The sequence below is a fragment of the Triticum dicoccoides genome, chromosome 3B, assembly GCF_002162155.2.
Source record: "Triticum dicoccoides isolate Atlit2015 ecotype Zavitan chromosome 3B, WEW_v2.0, whole genome shotgun sequence".
Classification (NCBI taxonomy): domain Eukaryota; kingdom Viridiplantae; phylum Streptophyta; class Magnoliopsida; order Poales; family Poaceae; genus Triticum; species Triticum dicoccoides.
The window spans coordinates 717,289,803-717,305,217 of record NC_041385.1 but is presented as its reverse complement, the minus strand read 5'-3'; the positions used below and the strand labels follow the sequence as shown (position 1 = coordinate 717,305,217).

Genomic DNA, 15,415 nt, shown 5'->3' with positions numbered 1-15,415 from the left:
GCCCCAAGAATCATGGCGATTTTGGCCGCGGTTCCAAAGGGAAAAGGCGGCCGCTTTTCACCGCTTTTCCGTTCACCATGCCATGCGCGCAGCACCTGCCCGCCGGGCCGGACGAGCGGGTGACAAAGACAAGAGCATGCGACACACGCACACTCATCGCCTATCATCACGGCCGCGACACCCCGTTGCCAAAAGCGCTCGCCTTTTGCTGCCACGCCCCCAGCAAACAGAGACACAGACAGTGAAAGAGAGAGGGTAAGTAATGAAGTCTTGCTGCTCATCTCATGACTTGGACCGAGCGAGCTGGCGCTGTCCAGGGAAAAGAGCGGCATCATATGAGTGCGAGCGCTAGGGACAGCAGCTCGGAAAGCGAGGTGGTAGCAGGGGTGTGTGTCGTGCGTGGTTTACGAGTCAAATGAGTAGGGGCATGATGCAGGCAGGAGCACAGTACTCATTGCCTCTGGCCGCATAGCGAGCAAACACGGCCTGCCTTGCCTGCTTTCTTTCTCGCCGGCTTTTCGTAAAGTTTTTCGGGCGGTACAACGTGCGCGCCCCCACATTCCATCTCCCTCTCTCTTTCTTTGCCCCGGCCCAGCCTTTCCGGCGGCTATGTATACAGCCCTGCCCCGTGCTCCTCTGCCCGTGCTACCAGTGTTTTGACTGCCCCTGCTCTTCTCCTCGTGGCTGCTTCTCCTCCTCCTTCTTCCTCAGCTTGTCATTAGCTCCGAGATGGAGGTGAGCCTTGCATTGCATGCATGCATATGCATGGAGATGCTCTTCTTTCATTCTCCTTCTTGCTGTAGTGTGCACTGCTGCTTCAGTTCTTTTAGCTGAATCTCACGACGCTATACAGTTTTGTGGTTCGAATCTTTTGCAATGTGCGCTGGTGGGATGTGTTCTCTTCCACTGTAACGCAGTACTATGCTCGTAGCAGTAGGCCAATTTTTCCCCAGCAAAGTGCATGTTCTACATCGGATACAACTGTTCAGAACACCTGAAAGTTTTTTACGTATCCTTCTTAGATCAAAAGTACCAGCACTGCTAGTGCTCACAATGCTTCTTCTCGATCTCTATGATTCCTCTGCTCCAGCCGAACATTCCTTTTTTCTTGTTCATACTTGAGGAAGAAAACCATGCGTACAGGGATTTAAGCAAGCTGGTCCGTTTGTTGTCTCGTGATGACAGGCGCAGGATGACTGCGGAAAGTGGCGCCAAATCCCGGCGTTCGGCGATTGGAACATGTGGGAAGAGATGCCCGTCACCCAGTACTTCGAGCCGGCGGCCACCTTCTTCTTCACGGCGCAGGCAGGGGAGGACGACGTCGACCTCTTCAAGGTGCCCCACTTCGCCGCCAACCCCTACACCTACAAGAAGGTCAGGCTCAAACTCAGACACAACAAAGCCACAGCAACATTATCTCCAGATCAGCTTAGTTTCCAGCAGCTGACGATCAATGCAAAAATGCAGTGCGTCGTCCGAGTAAAGAAGAGGGAGGAGAACGAGAAGCCGAACGCCAACGCCAACGCCGGTGCTGTGTCCGGGAGGAGGAAGAAGGGGGGCAGGAAGCAGCAGCAGAAGAACCACCAGCAAGGGAAGAAGGAGCAGCAGCAACAGAGGAGGAAGAAGCCCAAGGCCAAGGCGGCGGCGGCGGCGGCGGTGGACGAGGACCTCTACAAGATCTCCCCCAACGTGATCTGCAAGGTGCAGAAGGCAAGTGCTCCTACTTTTTTTTTGTGCTAATAATCTGTCACGTGATTGGTGGATTTTTAGTTGCCAAGTGGATTTACTTTTAGGCGCCAAAAAGATGAAAAGAAATGGATTTGCTTTAGTTAGTTTCCCGTCTCTCATGTGATTGACGCAAACCTTTTACTCGGAGGGGGATAAGATAAGATAATGGATAATCTGAAGGGAGCTTCTTTTCCTTTCTGGAAAGATAAAATCTGAACTTTTTACAAATGTCTCTTCTTGCTTTCTTAGGATAATTCGTATGACTTTGCTTTGGCAAAAGTGGTGGTTAATTAGTTAGTGTATTAGCACAGGGTTGGAGTGTTGTAGATTGTGGCAAGATAGACCAGATCTAACGGTGATGAATGTTGTGTTTTGTTTTGCAGAAGAAGTTGTTGAGGAACCTGCTGGGAGGGTGCCTGGGCCTCAACTGCATCGCCTGAATCAAACAATAATATCCGAGACTTCTTATCCAGAGTTCCAGAGTTTGGTGGTTAGGAAACTAAGATCGGTCGAGTTGTGTTTGTGTATGTACATCGTCTACTGCTGCTGCTACGATAATATATTATGGAAGTAATGGAAACCAATTGCTGCTTGGTCTCCTTCCCTCCGCACATAATAACGATCAATAAAATCAGACTTTCATTTTCGCCGCATCTGCTTCCTCCTCGAAGCATTGCATCAGGAAAAATATTTCATTCGGGCAAAAAAAAAAAAAAAAAAACAAGGATAGTGATGCTTGGCGATCAGTCGTCAGATAGGAAGTTAGGAACAGATCCGAACGACTCAAATCGCCCCGGTTACTTCCTAATCACCCTGATTCCTTCCTCTCTTTTTCCCTTCCGCTTGAGAAGCGCATGCAAGAATCATGGTGGGAGAGAAAAGGAAATCGCGTCATAGAGGATTCAAACTCCGCTCTGTGTCGACCCATCATGTGTTTGAATTCACAATGTTCATGATTTGGCCTTGGCGAGAATGTTGGTGAGGCCTGGAAACCATCTCATGGATGATCCAGTGAGGAAGAACACAAGCCTGCTCACTGAAGATGTTGGTGAGCACATTTTCGACTCCCACAATCTCAAGATGTTGTGCCATTGTCGACTCCCACAACTCAAAATGTGCCCTATTCGAATTATCTTTACCTCAAACCTTATTACATTTGATCAAGTTTGTAGGAAAAACATCAACATCTATGATGTCATACCAGGCATCACTACTTCTTCAATTTTTTTTGAGAATTATCACCACCTCTTCATAAGACTTCTCATGTCTTAAGTAACTCATAAGAGGGGATGGTTAAGGCAGGTTTCCACAAGGAAGCGCACCTTAGTGCGGAATATTCACAGGCGCGGACAAGCTCGCCTGATCCCGGAATCGATAGGCGTTGCTTCGCGTCAGGATATGGGATGCATGCGGTACTTGCAGGCGTATACGGTGTCCTATTTAATGCGCAGTACCGACGAAGCGTCGATGGTTGTACGGGCGGGGCAAACGGACGTCCATCCATCCGTGACGGATCGCAACGTCCAGCTCATCACATCGTCACGTCGTGGTGGATGGATGGAAGTCGGGTTGACTCGGCCCACCCATCACGGATCGCAACGCCAATCCATCAGCCGCCGGCCCTCTTCCTTCGATCTGCGCCGCCGGCACATTCCCGCCCCTCGAGCAAGGTTTTGGCGGCGGGGGGCGAATCGTGGTTGTGTACTCGGCACTGGCAGCGACGCTGCACCCTGGCTACGCGGTGTCCAAGGCAGCCATGGAGGCCATGGTGTGGGTCGGCACAAAGGAGCTCGGGTTCGCGCGGGTGACGGTGACCTGTGACGCGTCGGGCCGTGGCAATGGAGCTCTTCTTCACGGGAAAAGCGAGGATGCTGGGCAATTTTGACTGAAATCAGCGCTTCTTGTTTGACTGGAATCTGTTAAGCATAACAGTTTGTGTACACCTCCAGTAGATTGACATAGTCAGAAGGTTGGTTCAGTAACTGATGTACTGCAGCGTCTCAGACACACGATTGTTTGCCTGCACGTTGTACATTTGTTCTCTGAATCAAGTGTTCGTTTGCATTCAGTTTGTGTTTGATGCTAAAGTTCAATACATTGTACATAATCACAAGCATACAAGTGGTGAGATGAACAATTTCATTCCATTCCATCTTTCAAAACCGAACACTAAAATCTAACCATTCTATTCCTTTAAATTTTCGGTACCAAAAACAGGGATGAAACCGACCCATTCTTGTGGAACGAAACCATAACATTCCATTTCATTTTGTTCCTGAAACCAAACACACCCTTAACCCCGTCGGCCTCGCCGCAGGGCCACACAATAATCACAAATCAATCCCCCAAATCCAAGCAAGAAACCCTAGTTGCAACATATGGCGAACGCGAACCAAGGTTCAGTCCGCCCGTCCTACCAATTGTTTCATGCCAGGACTGCGGCAGGAACTTTGTCACCTACTTATCCTGACGGCGGCAGAATCACGGAGTACAACATGATTATGTTGCCACCTGTCATCATGTAGTCAGATTGAATTACTGTCATCACAGCCAATCTGTACAGGGAACCACTTGCCACGCATTTTTCAAAAGAGACTCTTTTCAAAAATGGGCTTAGGAAAGTCAATTGAAGCTTGCCGTGAAAATCCATTTGTTCAAATCACCTTACAACTAGAAGGTTTAGTAATATTTAGGAATATCTGCACATGAAAATCCATTTTTGTTCAAATCACCATGCAACTACAAGGTGCAGTAATATCGAAGAACATGCGTAGCCACCATTAGATGGTACTAATTGTCTCAAATAACATAAGATGATATATTATGTTGAACAAACTGAAGCTAATCTCTGATGATTTCCCCACACAGTCCCCTCAAGGCCCTTTTGCTGAAAGGCGCATTGCTCGTTGAATCGAAGAAATTGTTGTGCGATGGCCTGTGCTCGCTTATGTGCCAGCCGTTGTCGTTCGACCGCAGCAACCGTATCATTGCAGGGCACTCGCAGCGACAAAACCGTGTGTAACTCTTTTTTGGCTTGCCCTGAAAATGATTGCACAAAGAACAAGGACAATTACTTTCTTTGCACATCCACGAGTGTGCTACTAGCCGCGCATCATCTTTGCCTGCTGAATGCTTGGAAGGATAGATTTCTTTTATTTTTCTGTGTCGGCCGCGAGGATAGACCCACACCAAAACCTACACTTATTATCCGTTTGAAAAGCCCCATTATAAAGTGACGGGCCCGTTTCAACGTCCGCCATACAATGACCGATACGATAGTCATGTACCATCGGGACAGGAACACGGTGTGCCGCTAATCCAGCTTTACTTCGCACGGCTCCGTCACCGCAGACCGCTGTTGCACTGGCCGTATTTGGCGGGTCTCTATACGGTCGCATTCAATATGGTTTGGAACGTGTCGATGTCTAATTGGCATACGTACCAGGAGCAGGCGAGCCCGTCCGTACCATCGCCGCTCTCACCTTAGTGCAAGAAGACGTACTCCATCACCCCTCGATCATTGCTTGATATGGAGGACAACAGTGGCACAACCCTGAAGCGGTGACAATGTGGCAGCCCACCCCCTATTTGAGACCTAAAAATGTGCTCAAGGTACAACGGCCTATTTAGGCTATCGAATTTTCTAACAAAAATATATATTAACTAATATGTTCAAAAATTCCAGAATATATACTTATAGAAAATATATTATTAAATAATAAAGTAAAAAAAACATTGAATATACATTATATATTCAAATAATGTTTAGTTTGTTTTAAAAAATGTTTACGGTTATAAGAAAATGTTCATTCTTTATTTAAAAAAATATTAACTATATATGAGAAATTGTTCAACATGTAATAAAAAGATCGTGTTTGAAAAACATGTGACTCATTTGTTCATGTATAAAAAATAAATTTATAAGTGAAAAAAGCCCAAAGAAAGTGCAATAAAGTAAAAATGAAAAGAAAAGATATTACAAAAATCTGAAAACCAAAAGAAAAAAAATGAAGAAACCTATAAATTAGTAAAACCAGAGCGGACTGAAACGCTACTGGGCTGGCCCAGGAGCCAGTGCAACTACGTAGCCACAAAGTCACTTTGCGCGTTAACGTTACCTAGTGGTACAACTACCACCATTCATTTTCTTTGAGATCTGTGTGACTGGGACCCACTATGGTTGGATATGTATGTATTGCACCCTTACCTTCAATGCTTTTACGTATTCGGAGACACATCACTGGGCAGGTTCTACCATAGTCAGAAAAAGGAAACATGCATGATACACATCTTTCTCCATCACTTTAATTTTCTTTTTCATAATTTGGATAGTTCATGTCTCTTAAACAAAAATTCCATTTCTGAATTATTTTTTATATAATTGAACTCCTTCTGCCAGGACCTTCAGAACAAGATCAAACCTTGATAAAATTTTAATTGTTGACATTTTACATTCCATACGTGAAACAAACCTATTTCACTAGAAAAATGTGAAACAAACCATTTTTAGCTAGAAAAATGTGAAACCAACCTATTTCACTCGAAATAAAAATACTATATTCTAGTATTTGACCAAAGGGAAGAATGAAAATAAATAGAGATAGAGGTCTCAAATATGGAACTAAAATGCCAATTTGTGAAACTGATTATTTTAGAATGTGTAATAGTTTATTTCATAAGTGTGAAAATATGTTATATTAAAAAAGTGAAATTGAAATATGTGATTTTTGTGAAACAAACCGTGAAATGTGAAATGTGGGTTCTGAAAATGGAAACAATATGAAACTGAAATGTCAACTTGTGAAACCGATTATTTTGAAATGTCTACAATTTTATTTCAAAAGCATGAAATATGCCATGTTAAAAATGTGCAACTGAAATAGATGTGCTTTTTGTGAAAGAAGCCAATGGAAAGTGGAATGTGTCTTCTGAAAATGAAAACAATATAAAATTAAAATGTTAACTTGTGAAATTGATTGTTTTAAAATGCGTAACATTTTATTTTAAAAGAGCGAAATATCTTATTTCCCAAACATGGAATTGAAAAAGATGTGATTTTTGTGAAACAAGCAGTGAAAATTGAAATATGGGTTTTGAAAATGGAAACTATATGAAACTGAAATGAGAACTTCTGAAATAAAGTACTTCAATTTTTTTTGTAAAAGTTTATTTCAAAATAGTGGAATATATTATTTTTAAAATGTGGAGTTGAAATAGATGTGTTTTTTTTTAAATATGTTTGATGATTTTTTGAACTGATTTAAGTGTATCAAAAATCGGTCTTGTTTTAAAAGTCTTTGCGACATGAGTTCATATTTATGTAAAGTTTTGAAGCTGAAATTTTGGTCTAAGAGATATGAGTGATTTTAAGTTAGCAAAGTTGAAATAAATGGATGAATTAGTTTTTGTTTTGCATGAAACTAGGGAGCTTATTACTTAAGTAGCATACGATTTACAATCTGGCTGGAGGCAAAGTTCAAGAAAACCTAGAGTTTCACTAAGCCAACTCTCTGTCCCATCGAGCGTACAAAGCACGCTGGGCACACGTGTGGGCAGGGACATTAATAGATCTCCCGACATGGGTAACCGACAAAAAAATGAAGCTAGATACAATCTCCTCTAATTCTTTCAAAATAGGCGCTGCAATTGAGCGGGAATCACGGCGCGACTGCCAAAGGTTGACTAGCTCCAAGCAGTCAACCTCCATGGTAACATTGAAAAAGCCTCGGGGCTGTGCGAAAATCACTATCTCTCGAAATGCCATAAGTTCAGCCATAAAAGGGTCTGTGATGTCGGGTAGTGGCTTGCTCCACGCTCCCAGGAAAGCAAGGTGGGAACCGGCCACACCCCATGCTCCTCCCTTACGCTCATCGAAGTTTACCAACTGTCGGTGTTGATAGTGATCCACCCTGGATCCAGTGGTCGCCAACACTGACTAGCAGTGTTTTTGTTTCCTCTCGTCGGCAATTCCAAGAGTGAAAGTGTTTCATGCACCCACTTCACGGTCTGCACCGGATCATATCCATCTGACAAAAGGATGAATTAGTTTGAGAGAGAAGAGAGAGAATGGCAGCACATACCATCTGACAAAGGCTTATTTTGGTGGGCCCCGTATACCGTATTTGTGGGTGTATTCCCAAAGAAAAATAATTTGGTTTCTATAGTGAAAAAAAAAATGTTTGTGCGGGCCGCACGAATCTTGACACGGAAACAAGCGGCAATGGATCTGCCGGTACCTCACCGTACGGCGCAATTTTCCGCTTCGCTCACGTAGGAGACACGACATGAGAACTCGAAACCCGATCGATCGACTGTTGCAACTCCAGTTCGATCGTACGAGCGTGCAGACGCGGAAACGATCTATACTCGGATGACGACACCGCCTCGGATTGTACGAGCACGTCAAGGCTTTCCATATATACAGACTCCTGCCTTTGTAAGCTTCGAAGTCCACGAATCACATCGCACAACGACCGTAGCAGCAGCGTCCGAGACCGCGCCGCGCCGCGCCTACATATATCCCGATCCGGCAGGCCGGCCGGTCGGCAACAGTGACCACCGGAGCCACGAAAGCATGGCACGCCTCATCGAGACCGACCGGAAGCGGCGGCTGGCCTTCACGACCCGGAGGAGGGGGCTGCTGGACAAGGCGAGGCAGCTCGCGGCGCTCTGCGGGGTCGCCGTCACGGTCGTCTGCACCGAGCCCGAGGGCGGCGCGCTGACTGTGATGGAGACGGAGGAGGGTGTCCCCGCTCTGATGGACAACGAGCGGAAGCGGGGCCTGGCCTTCAGGAACCGGAGGAGGGGGCTGCTGGAGAAGGCCGAGCAGCTCGCAGCGCTCTGCGGGGCCCAGGTCGCGGTTGTCTGCGCCGACCCCTGGGGCGGTGCGCCGACTGTGATGGAGACGGAGGCCGGCGTCCTCGCCAGAGCCTACTAGTAGAAGGTGCCTGCCTCAGCTGCATCGCCTGAAATAACAGTGACCCACAGCGGAGTTCGGTGTTAACAAACTAGTCGAGTTATGTTTCCTGGATTTAGCCCTTTTTTTTTCCGGGTGAAACTTTGTATTTATCAAGTGGTAAGTCCACAGTCTGCATTACAAAGTTCTTTTTTTTTTTTGCGGGGGAGCATTACAAAGTTCAATAACCTCTGCTAATCCAGAGTTAAGCCAAACTACTATTCTACTCTTGGTTCTAGCAAACTTAGCCAAAAAATCACTAACATTATTTTGCCTTCAGGGCAGGGAGATATGCCCGTGGACTACGAAGACGTCTATGAGGACTTCGTCAATCTAAAGATGATGTGCCATCTCAATATCTCAACGGTGCTTATAGGGGTAGGATGTATATGCGTGTGTTCATAGAGTTGAGTGCATGTGCGTATGTATGAACATGAAAAGAACGCACAATACTCAAATTATGTTTTCTTTTTGGACGCGTCTAGGGAGCAACTGAGTGCTCGGTAGGCATCCGTGGCAACCAGCCATATTTGGTAGGTTTTTTTCCTGCCGTACAAACAAGGAAGGACAGGGCCCCAGCGCGCGTTCGATCACCCATGCGCGTTGGTTGCCGCGACTGGAGGTTGACCTAGTCCCTCCCAGCTGTTTTATCCCCACCTCCCCCTCTCTCAATCAGGTGCTTCCTCCCCCACGTGACCTGACCCCTTCATCCTTCTCTCCCACCTACCCCTCCCCCTCTCTCTTCTTCTTTTCCTTCAAGGAAAGCTATGAGGATCAAAATCACCATGGATCTGAACCATTAGAGCTTGGAGATCTGCTTCCAGAAGCAGCACTAAACTCAAAAAAAGAGTTGTTGTGATCTAGGAGAGGAAGGAGGTACATTTCCCCCCTGTTCTTCTTGAAGGTGGTTCTCCACCTACCATGCTGTGCAAAGATGAGCCTTCTCTGGTAACCATGCTCATGACAAAAAAGTAGGCAAACATATTAGGAACAGATTAGCCTTCTCTGAAAATTGTCATTAGTAGGCACAAAGTAGTCCAGATCGTAAGCAACAATATCGTCATGATTAGGCAAAAACAGTTCATAGTGTAGGCAACTGTTGGCTGTTTCTTAATGTTATGGATATATTTGTAGCAACTGTTGTCAAAATTTAAGGCAACTAACTGTACAAAAATAGTAAGATTTCTGGCTACTGGCATCTCTGTTATGAGCATAAATGGCAGGTGGTGAGACACATCTCTGTAAGCAACTGTTGTAAAAAATGTAGGCGACTAAATGTGTCAGAACAAGAAATTTACCCTTATCAACAGAAACTACTATATGCGTGTTGCGCAACCATATGTTCATGTTAGGCAAAAGTAGTGTGGCTAGTAAGCAACTGTTTCTTGATTGTCTATACTATGATTTATTAAAGTCTGTACCAACTGTTATGAAAACTTGTAGGTAACTAAGTATGTTGTGTGCATGTATAAGATGGGTTTTCAACTATGGACAACGATTCGAAATTGCTATGAAAAGAATTGTGAATACATTACCGTTGAGCTTGTGGTGGATTTCTCACAAGTTCATCCTATGTACCACCTTGTGCACCGCCAACACACCACACCCAAAAACCTACAAAATAATAATAAAAATGGGAACAAAAAAGATGTAAATCCTTGGGGCCTTTCTGCTCATGACAAAAAACCGTGATGAAGCAACACCATTTCAAAGTAGTTCTGACACATAATTTGACAAAATTAACACACATGTCTTTCAGTACTACTACTACTACAATGTTTCAACATTTTCCAATCCTTGTGAAATCTAAAATAAAGAGAACAAGTTGCCTAACATCTGGTTGGCAAGTTCCCTAAGCAAAGAGACTTAGATGCCTAACATCTGGCTGGCAGGTTGCCTAGGTAAAAAGAGAATAAGTTGTCTAACATCTGCTTGATAGAAAACACAACCCCAGGAACTGCAAAAAACAACTACTGTGTATATGGTGCACAATTATGAGTTCATCTTTGGCGAGAGTAAAATATGCATGGTAAGCAACTATTTTCTGCTTGTCCAAGCTTAGGCAAAGTTGATGTGTTTTTTCTGCAACTATAAACGGGTATTGGAAAATGCTATGAATAGAAATTGTGATAACATTACCTTGAGCTTGTGGTTGATTTCGGCCAAGTTCAACCCAGGTGCCGGCTCATGTTGCTTCAACCAACAACCTCTAATAGCCCGAAAAATGAATAAAAAGGGGAAAACAAGAGGCAGAAACCATGGCATGCTTATGCTTATGACAATGGCAACATCTGGGATGAACCATCGCAAAATAGAAAAACAATACTGGTGCATAATTTGGAAAAAAGGCAGACACCAAGTCTTTCAGTACTGGTACTACTACAAATCTTTCAACATTTTTCCAAAAGTACATTTGTAAACTAAAAAAAGCACTGCAATTGTCATGTCATTTGCTTCTGATAACACCTCCACTCCATGAGAAGAAAAGAGTACACCACATCGTCTACTATTCTTTTCCCCTGCCCTGATTTCTCCACCTGGAAAAAACTAAAAACACACGACAGTTATTTGTCATGACAGATTATGTTGTATTGATTGGTGTGTACGACTATGAAAAGTATACATTGTGTGTTGATTGGTTTTGTTGCCTAATTGTTGATGTATTATTCCTACATATGAGTCCAGTAGTTGCTTCTCTCTTCTAACTTGTGTGTTTATTTGATTTTTTTACCAATTATGCAGGAGATGATTGACCTTAACGAATTGCCAAATGACCTTAATTATGACTTGCCACCAAATGTTGGAGTGGACAACGTTGAACCCATGTACTGCACACAACCTTCCGCGCAAAGGGCCCCACCACTGAACAATGTCAATGAGTTTGTGGCTGAATCTCCAAACACTCCTATGCGCAGAATGTTGCCGACTCTAGAATGCAAGCAATGCCCACAGAAGAGCAAACACTTGATGACACAGACACTTTGGGAGCAACAGGGGGGGGACTGTTGCGCGCGAGGGTGCAGGGGGGATGCTGATAACGATGATGAAGCATGGTCTCGGCCAAAGGAGCCTTCATTGGGTACAAGGTTTGACACTTTGCTAGGTGCAAGAGAACACTATAATGCTTATGCTCAGCATTTGGTTTTTTTAATCAAGATGAATACTTCCAGAAGGTCTACTATTACTGGCGAAATAGATAAGTACCAGTTTGTTTGCAGCAAGTTTTGGAAACCCAAGAACGATGACCACAGTACTGTTACTGCACCTAACATTGAAATGCTAGAAGATCCTTGTGAAGATGGGAATGATGATGATGATGAGGAAGACAATGCCATTGTGTTTGTTGATGATGCTACTGAGAAAAGGAAGAAAAGGGAAGAAAAGGAAAAGAGAAAAGATAATACAGACTAGGTGCAAAGCCAAGATGATAGTAAAATTCATTGATGGCCATTGGGAAGTCACTTATTTCATTGCTGAGCATAACCATCCATTGATCGACAAAACTTCCTTGACTAAATATTTACGATCACACCAAGGCATCCCCCCAGAAGAGAAGCTGTTTCTAAAGAACCTTCATAACTGCAACTTAACTACAAGTGAATGATGGTAGGAGGAAATAGTTTGATTGCCATGCAAAAAATAGAAAAAAGATTGGATTCATTGTTTTATTGATTCACATAAGGTAGGCAACCAAAAACAAAAGTAGTGCCAAAAAAACTAGTTACACAAGTTTCTCGTTCTTGAGACAGACTAGTGTGGATGGTAGGCATCTAGTGGCTGCTTATTGATGTTGTTGGCTGCTTATTGATGCTGTAAATTTCTTAAGATCTGTAGCAACTGTTGTCGAAAATGCAAAGCAATTAGGTGTGGTTGAAGTAGATGTATTTCTTATAAGCATTCATGTTTTTAGCAAAATAGTGTGAGAGTTGTGTAGGTAACTCTTGTCACAGATGCAATCAACTAAAAAATGTGTGCTCTTTTGTATATCTCCTACCTTGCATCACTGTTTTTAGCAAAAAAGTGAGTTAGGGTGCTAAGCAAAAAATGTTGTCAAAAAATGGTTTCTAGTTGCCTACATCTAGTGTGAGTCATGCATTTGTTTTGCGGCTAATGCATTTTAAAAAGCGGTAGGTATAGATTTAAAAATGCCCGTTGGTAGTTCTGAAACCAGAAAGGCCTGAAAAATGCATGAAAAATTCAACTAAAAAAATACTTGAAAAAGACTAGTGGTCTCCATCTTAGTGTGTGTTGTGCCCTGTGGTTTAATTTGAATATCCTTTACCTATTGCAAAGATTTAAGTCATTATACTTGCCTACTTGTTTTTCAGGCCGAATGATGCACATCATGTCGGATTTCTATGGCACGGAGCTGATTGTTCCTTATACTACCAAGCATATCACAAACCTAAAGTCAAGCTTGAACAGAAATGCAACTAAAGAAGGTGATATGATTGAGGCGGTTGCCTACTTCAAAGATATACAAAAGACATGTCCAAAATTCTTCTACAAGGTCAAGTATGATGCAGAAGATAAGGTTGAGAATATATTCTGGGTTGATGGACCATCACGAAAAGCCTACAAAGAAGCGTATCACGATTGCATATGCTTTGACACAACATACATGACTAACATGTACAACATGCTATTTGCTCCATTCATTTGGATAAATTGTCATGACCAGACGTTCATGTTGGGGTGTGGCTTTGTTAGGTAGGAGTTATAGACAAGTTTTGATTGGTTATTTGGTACATTCCTTGAAGCAATGGATGGTCTAGCACCATTCAACATAATCACTGACCAAGATTGGGCGATGGCAGAATCAATTAAAAACATCTTCCCTAATACTGTGCATCGTCGATGTCGGTGGAACATAATGAAGAAGGCTCAAGAAAAACTTGGTGGCTTAGTGGGAAGGAATCCAGGGCTGTCAAAAGATTTCAATGATTGTGTTGACTTTAGCTTCACTCCAGAAGAATTTGAGACAAAACGGGCAGCTTTGAAGGATAAGTGGTCGTTTATTGCTGGAACCCACTTTGATAAGCTGTATGAGTACCGAGCAACATGGGTGCCGTGTTACTTCAAGCACCGGTTTTTCCCTTTCTTGCAGTCTACCCAGCGCAGTGAAGGATTCAATGCAGTTCTTAAGTGTTATGTGAACCGGCACAACTCTGTGTTGAACTTTGTTAAGCAATATGAGAAAATCCAGGCACATGTGCTTGTTCGTGAGGGTGGAAATGGCTACAGGACAGACCACTTGGAGGTTGAGTTGTGGTCTGACTTCCCAATCGAGAAACAAGACTATGATGCATACACTAGGGACATTTACCAACAAATCCAGGACGAGTTTGAACTAATTGGGAAATACAATGTGCATCCCCATGGTGGTAGTGTGTTTGAGCTTTATCCAAACAGAGAAGGATGGGTTGCTAATTATGGTTCTATAAGCTATTATGTGACAGCAGAAGTCGAAGCTGGGGACTACAAGTGTGACTGCTGCAAGATGTCCAAGGATGGAATGTTGTGTTGCCATATTTTGAATTTTTTTACACAAATTGGTGTCGATGAAATTCCTGCCCAAAACATATTGAGGAGGTGGACACAAGAAGCAATATCAGGTGCAACACCTTCTATTGAGGCAGAACCTGATGAGATGTCGGAGCAGTCGAAGAAGCAAGTCCGTCATGCAAACTTGTCAATGGATTTTGCTAGTCTAGCTCGAGTTGCTTATGTGTCAGATTCCCAAACAACAATATTGAAGAAGCACATGAGGGCGGCACGGATAGAGCTTAATCATTTCAACAAGACCAAGAAAAAAACAAAAGTTGGCTGCTCCGCCCATGGTTGGCCCTGCGCCACCTGAAAGTGGTGCTACAGTGCACCCTGGTCCCCAAACAACAACTACCACTGGTCCTATGGCACCAAATTCAGGTGCTTAAACAACAACAGGCTCAAGTTGGTCTACGCCAATTGCAGAAGTTCCTAAGGATCCACCTAAATCAACCCCTAAAGGGCGTGTAAAAAGTAAGAGGTTGCAATTAGCACTAGAGTTGCATCCAAAGAGGAAGAACAAATGCTCCTTTTGTAATTCAGTTCTACAAATGCTACAAATTGCCCTGGCCGCTTGGTTTGAAGAAGAAAAACAGAGGACGACATCTGGCTTCGGTGGGAGGCAATTTAGATCTAGGTGTCAGACAATTTAAGCTTGGGTGTCAGGCAACTCTTGTGTCATATGACATGTAATAATTATTTTTTGTGACCTTTGAAATATTTTCTATCTAGGTGTTTGGGGCTTTGCTTCTTTCATTTAATGTTTGTTTTTTCGAGACAAAGAAGTTGCATGTGTAAAAAAATAAAAGAAGATACTACATAATATCTTATTGTTGCTAAAGAAATATGCTGCCATTTGATTGGCAAGTTATGTACCAAAAAATGTGGGCAAAAAATGGTTGATAATTTATATAAGCTGCTGTGAGAAACCTCCACCAAGTCAAATCTTCAAAATATGCTGCCATGGTGCTTTGTTGGCTACTGTATTAACTAAAGCACTTGTGATATTCTTCCTGATGTTGGGGATATCTTTCGGACCGAAGTTTAGCAAGTTCCTTGCTTCCCAAATACTAGCTATCGTCGAAGCGAAAATGCCACAATCATAGCTTGCAAGCAAAAAAAGGCAGAAACATGGGTGTGAAGTTGTGACCATTTTACAAAAAGCATATATGAAAGGACAGTGCA

General features: G+C 43.4%; 1 protein-coding gene across 1 annotated transcript; it reads left to right on the top strand.

Moving 5' to 3' along the window:
• The first annotated feature begins 581 nt into the window (after positions 1–581).
• LOC119278071 lies at positions 582–2,375 on the top strand. The gene is made up of 4 exons (XM_037559427.1): positions 582–735; positions 1,186–1,374; positions 1,468–1,710; positions 2,112–2,375. Exons 1-4 carry the CDS (start codon positions 730–732, stop codon positions 2,166–2,168), a joined length of 495 nt encoding a protein of 164 aa, XP_037415324.1. The 5' UTR covers positions 582–729; the 3' UTR covers positions 2,169–2,375.
• The last annotated feature ends 13,040 nt before the right edge of the window (positions 2,376–15,415 follow it).